The sequence below is a fragment of the Tenrec ecaudatus genome, chromosome 5 (genome assembly GCF_050624435.1).
Source record: "Tenrec ecaudatus isolate mTenEca1 chromosome 5, mTenEca1.hap1, whole genome shotgun sequence".
NCBI classification, from domain to species: domain Eukaryota; kingdom Metazoa; phylum Chordata; class Mammalia; order Afrosoricida; family Tenrecidae; genus Tenrec; species Tenrec ecaudatus.
Window position 1 is genome coordinate 78,143,335 of NC_134534.1, and position 6,000 is coordinate 78,149,334.

General features: G+C 42.0%; 1 protein-coding gene across 1 annotated transcript in view; it reads left to right on the forward strand.

Annotated features, from left to right (window-relative positions):
• The window catches only part of SPIDR (scaffold protein involved in DNA repair), a 223,570-nt gene extending 217,820 nt beyond the window's left edge, over positions 1-5,750 (forward strand). Inside the window, exon 9 of the mRNA XM_075549645.1 lies at positions 5,191-5,750. Coding sequence (XP_075405760.1) covers positions 5,191-5,392 — 202 coding nt within the window. The 3' untranslated portion in view covers positions 5,393-5,750. The remainder of the gene's footprint in view (positions 1-5,190) is intronic.
• Positions 5,751-6,000: the final 250 nt, after the last annotated feature.

Sequence of the window (6,000 nt, forward strand, 5' to 3'; positions counted from 1 at the left end):
TTGTTTAACAAAGATTATGGCTAGAAGAGCTATATTAAATAATTCACTGCTTTAAAATTTTTGTCAGATAATTTCAATATCTGTGTCATCTTGGCATTGGCATCTACCGCGTTCCCCCGAAAATAAGACATACCCATAAAATAAGCCACAGAAAGGATTTCTAAGCATGTGCACAATATAAGCCATCCCCCAAAATAAGACAGTGATGGGCGTGGCTCTGCAGCGCACCGGTGGAGCAGTCACGGAGATGTGCAGCCCTTCTCTGCCCCATCCTGACCGCTGCTGTCTCGGAGGGGACTAGAAAGGTGGGGGGGGGGCCATCAACAAGGTCGTTCTGTGCATGCTGCAAGCTTAGGCAGAGAGGGAGACACAGACAGTTTGGAAAGTCAAAGTCTCCTCTGGGAAGTGAGGAGCAGGACGCTCTGCTTTAGGTGTTGTGTGTCCTCAGGCGCAAAGAGGAAAGCTGTGACTGACATTGGACTCAGCACTGTGGGTCGATGTTCCAGAAGAAGACGACTTAACTGTATTTGAATAAATGTAGATTGTTGTACCATACTTACTATGATAGCCTCTGAAAATAAGCCATAGTGTGTCTTCTTGAGGAAAAATAAATATAAGACTGTGTTGTTTTCAGGGAAACTCGGTATTGTCTTTTTTCATTCAAATTGAGTTTTTTTCCCTGGTTCTTGCTATTATTGCTTCAAGGTACCATCAAGTGGGTTCCAACTCATAGTGGAACAGAACACTACCTAGTCCTGCCCCCTCCTGACAGTCGTTATGTTTGAGTGCATTGTTGCAGCCACTATGTCACTTCATCTTGTCAAGAGTCGTCCTCACTTTCACTAAACCTCTACTAACCATGTCTGCTTCCTTGTTCCTGGTTATGTTTAAATTGCAGCCTGGAAAATTTGGGTAGTATGTTATGAGACTCAGGCTTTCCTTTAAGCATGTTTTAGATAGCTGTGTTACACCAAGTTGACTAAAGAGACAACTCTAGGGACACTCATATGTATAAGGAAGACCTTTATATCAAAGAGAAATGGTATATTGAGAAAATATCCCAATATAGGTCAAGTCCAAAAGTCCAGTATGAGTCCATTTGTCTGATACTAATCCATATATTCCTCTTCAGACTCAAATACCACATGCATTGATGCTGAATGCAGGAAAATCACAAGCTGGTTGGTAAAAAGTCTGGTCGATCCAGTGGCAGTGGAAGCATCTCAGTGCGGGTGCAGGTCTCCATGGGCTCCTCCAGTTCGTTGAATGTGCCTCCTCACCAGCAAGGTGAAGGAGAGAGACAGAGAGAGAGCAAGTTCCCAGAATCTTCATGAGAAGGCCATGTCCGCAAGGAGGCATCATCAGGCTGTGATCTGATTGACAGGCTAGATCTACCTCTTCACTCTTAATACCCTCAAATTGACACGAGATTGTGTACTTACCACAGACCACCCCCCTTCTCAACTTGAAACTTTTACACAACACTGTAGCTATGCATAATTTTTAAACAAAACAATATTAAAATCATATTTATACCTAACAGGATAAAACTAAAATGCATATAACTCAGTGTAGTAGTTACATGTAAACATAATATCCTATAAATGAACAAAACAAAAACATTGTAAACTTAATACTTGCAGTTGGCAACACCTACACCAAATCCTGTAAAGATATGCCCCAACCCATGAAAGTATGTAAGCCAGCCACTTCATTCCTTTACACGCCCCCATTTGGGGTATCCAATTTCTCTACTGCCCACATATATTAACCCAGTGCTCTGAGGAGACAAGCATGTTCTTTCATGTGAAGAATCTTGATTCCAATTAGAACCTTGTGAGTCCACATCCATAAGCAACGTCAAATCAGGACAGGCTATCCAGAAAGCCAGCAGCAATATGCACCAATTCACAAACTCAAAAATCTTTTCTTCATCTGGCCAGGTTTTGGCCAACTCAATGTGGGCCACCTTGCTTAGCCTAACCAAGGTGCCCATTGGCCACCTCGCCTTTTGACCCTGGGCCCATCACAGATTCTCAACTACCCTATCCCAGTTGTGCTAGGTCATGAACTTCAGACTAGCCAACCTACTCGTCTTCTCCTCTAGTCCTTGGGAACCAGGTCCGTGGTGTCAGGGCCAGATTCAACTCATGTCTTTATTGCTGCATTTCTCCCACTTCTACTCAAGTGAATCCAGGTAGTCACCTAGCAAGCGTTTCAGCCTACCCTCAGGCTCCCTTTTACGTTCCATCTTATAGAGGAGTTTCTCCATCGCTCCAGGTGTTTCCAACTTGGGGCACAAACCAGCAGTTCAAAATTTAAAAGGGAAAAGGGTTCCTTTCCCCCCCCCTTCATTCTCTCAACAGCTTTCAGAGCCTTTTTAGCAGGTGTTTCCTGCACCCATTTAAAGAGTCTATTTAAATGCTGAAGGCAAGTGGGCTTACAAACTCTCTAGTTTCACACTTCCCAATAATCATCCCTATCAATCATTGTAACAATAACAATAAGCAGAAGAAATCAGTATGGATATGAGTCAGATCCTAAACACCTTCTTAAAATAGTTAAATTCAATCCTTATCTAAACTTATCTAAATTTTTTATATATAATATAGCTTTAGACCTCTGACTGCATTAAGCCAGGGTCAGGCTTTCTCTCTCTGTCAGCCATGTTGACTAAGTGTTATGGTAGCTGAGAAATTCGAGGGGCAATTTTGGCCCCTGAGCTCAGGATTCACATTTATCATATTCATTTTCATGATTTCAGACAGGAATAACCAAAAACAACTTCAAGGACTCAAAACCTTCATTTCCCATGACTTTTCCAGAAAACAATCAGTAAACAGCATGGCCTCATCTGATTTCTGGCTAGCCAAAGAAGAAAAATTAACGTGAGGCAGAGGTGAAACAGGCATCCACTCTCCGTCTTCATGATTTGCTTCCTTAGTACCCCTCCACTGGTACCGTAATGTGTTAGACCAAGCTGACTAGAGAAATAAATCTACAGACATTCATATATGTATATTGAAAACCTTTATATCAAAGAGAAATTTTATATTGAGAAAATATCCCTGCCCAATCCAGATCAAGCCCATAAGTCCACTATTAGCCCACATGTCTGATACTGCGCCATAAATTCCTTTTCAGACTCACACAGCACATGCAGTGATGCTGAATTCAGGAAGATCACAGGCTAGTGGGTGGAAAGTCTTATGGATCCAGTGGCAGTGGAAGCATCTCACCACATGGCACCTCCAGATTTCTGAATGTGGCTACTCAACAGCAAGGTGAAGCAGAGAGAGAGAGAGCAAGTCCCCAGAATCCTCATGAGAAGGCCATACCCACAAGGAGGCATCTTTAGGCTGTGATCTGATTGACAGGCTAGACTCCACCCCTTCCCTCTTAATTCCCTCAAGTTGACAAGAGATTATGTAACTGCCACAACAACCTTTCCTGACACCACCCTGGCCAACCACTGCCTCATTACAATTAGGTGGAAATACAAATCCATGTTCCCTTCTGTGACTCCACTGATAGCAGCACAGGAAGTGACTTCTACTTATTGCTCGACAGGCATGGAAGTCCCAGCTGAGCCTTACATCTAAAATGATACCCCACATTGACGAGGACACCTCACTTCTGTTAGAGGAAGGCCTCATTGACACTGGGCAGTCGTGCAAGTCTTGACTCCACTAGATCGCCTCTGGCGCTACCCCAAAGGATGAGGGTACTCTGTTGCGGCTGCATGAGATAGGTAGAAGGTCCGTGAGATAGGTAGAAGGTCCATGAGATAGGTAGAAGGTCCATGAGATAGGTAGAAGGTCCGTGAGATAGGTAGAAGGTCCGTGAGATAGGTAGAAGGTCCGTGAGATAGGTAGAAGGTCCATGAGATAGGTAGAAAGAAGGTCCCTGCTTTTCACATGCTTCTCTTCACTGGGCAGGAGTTCTTCTTACACGGATGAAAAGTATGGACCCCTATTCTGTCCCTCTGATATCTTTCCACTAACTGGAATGTTGGCCTTTTCATTACAGTCTGATGAGGGTGGGAGTCTAGGCTCCTATGTCAGGTTCATTTCTCTAACGAAGCAAAACCAGTGATGTTTATATGTGTATGTACATAGAAAAATATATATATACATATATATATATCAAGTAATAGCTCACATAGTTGTAGACGTGAGTCCAGTCAGATCCAAGTCCATAGGTCAGAGGTTAAGCTAGAAGCTTCTCCTGACTCATCTAGTTGTGGGAGAAAATAAACTAGGAAGCAGGAAGACCACAGACTGGTGGATGTAAAAGTAAATGAATCCAAGGTCAGCCATCCACTGGTGGCTCCTGGGGCGGATGGGCGATATGACAAGAGTTCAACAGCCAAATGCAGGATCCAGATCCAGCATACGTGACAAGATCACCCACAGAGTCTGCTTTAAAAGGAGCAGGCCACACTCATGAGAGTTCGTTCTTCCAGTTGTTTCGAAGCTGTGATCTTAGTCAGGAGGCTGCACTCCACTAGCTGCTCAGAGTTGAGTCTATATGAGGGGACTTCAAACGCTCTCGGGAAAATTTTATTTTCTTTTCATTCAATTTTCCTACAAAATTTTTGAAGTCCCTTCAGATGTCTTCATACTCCTTTTTCACTTTATTTGTGATCCTGGACACTTCTGTCAGCCTATTGATCTCTCTGCCCATCCTTTTGTCTCCTTGGGTTGTGCAGTAATCATAGTCTATTGGGCACAGCAGAACTTGAAGGAGGAGAACAATCCCTGTCTCCCATGTTTGCCTGACCTGACCCAGAGCTTTCCCCTGACAAGTAGAATCGGATCCACTGACTACCCTTTCAGCAAGTGATAAGGCATCCAGGACTCGGAAAGTGACTGACTTACATAGCTCTGGGCAGCTGAGTCACTGCTGTTTTCATTCCTGATCTAGCAAGAATATGGGGAGTTGATACCAGGGAGGTCAAGAAGGAAGAAAATGTTTTGAAACTGATTGTGGGAGCAGTTGTACAACACTGCATGATACGATTGAACTGTGGCATGGTATGATGTCTTGTGTAACTCCTAACACAATGGTTTGTTTTATTTATATATCTAATATAATATTTAATATAATATATATAAAAAGCAAACAAAGAATACGAGGGAAAAGTAATGTTGCAAATATGCTGTTAGGCTTTTCTTTTCTTTTTTCCAGGCAAAAACTTATCCTCCCAGATGGAAGTTGCCCTGTTATTCTAAACACGTATTTCTGTCAGAAAGTTCTTTCCAAAGAGGACTCGGGAACATCAGGGATGGTGCAGTGGCAGGACTCCTCACTTCTAAGAAGGAGCACTAGTTTGGCCCAAATGTTTAGACTTCGGGGTCTGGCAGCAGAAATGCAGGTAACTTCTCACTGACGTGTAGGTGCTCTGCTTTGTAATTACATTGGTGACCATATTTGAAGGGATTTCATTCTATGTGCAAATGTTTGCTTTTTGCTCCCCTCCAAATGGACAGCAAACACAATCATTTTGTGATGATTATTTTGCCTTAAGTTATATTTCAGTTTAGTTTTTTATGTTACTCTTTTTATAGTATTTCCTCTGTTTTAATTAAATATCTTTAATTCATTAAAATATATGGAAGTTTTCATAGTCTTTGTTCTTGTCTTGTAATTGTCTAATTTTTTGTTTTTGATTTTTAAAATGAGTTAGGATTTAATACCTATGTCATATCATTCTTTATTTCAACCACGGCAAGTAGAACGTACAATTGCTACCACACTCCGTTCCCAAGCATTCTTTTTCTACATGGTAATATTTTTGTGTAAGCCTTCTTTTATTTATTTTTTTGGAAATCATGTCTTTCTTTCCACAATATTTATATCAAGTGAGATAAAAAGGAGCTGCATAAAATTGCGATTGTACTCTGGAGATTATTTTTTGGAATTGTATTGACCCTGAGCCATGGTAGCCTGCCAGGATGAATTTAGGGAAGTACTGAAACTCACAAGTGGGACTGAGCC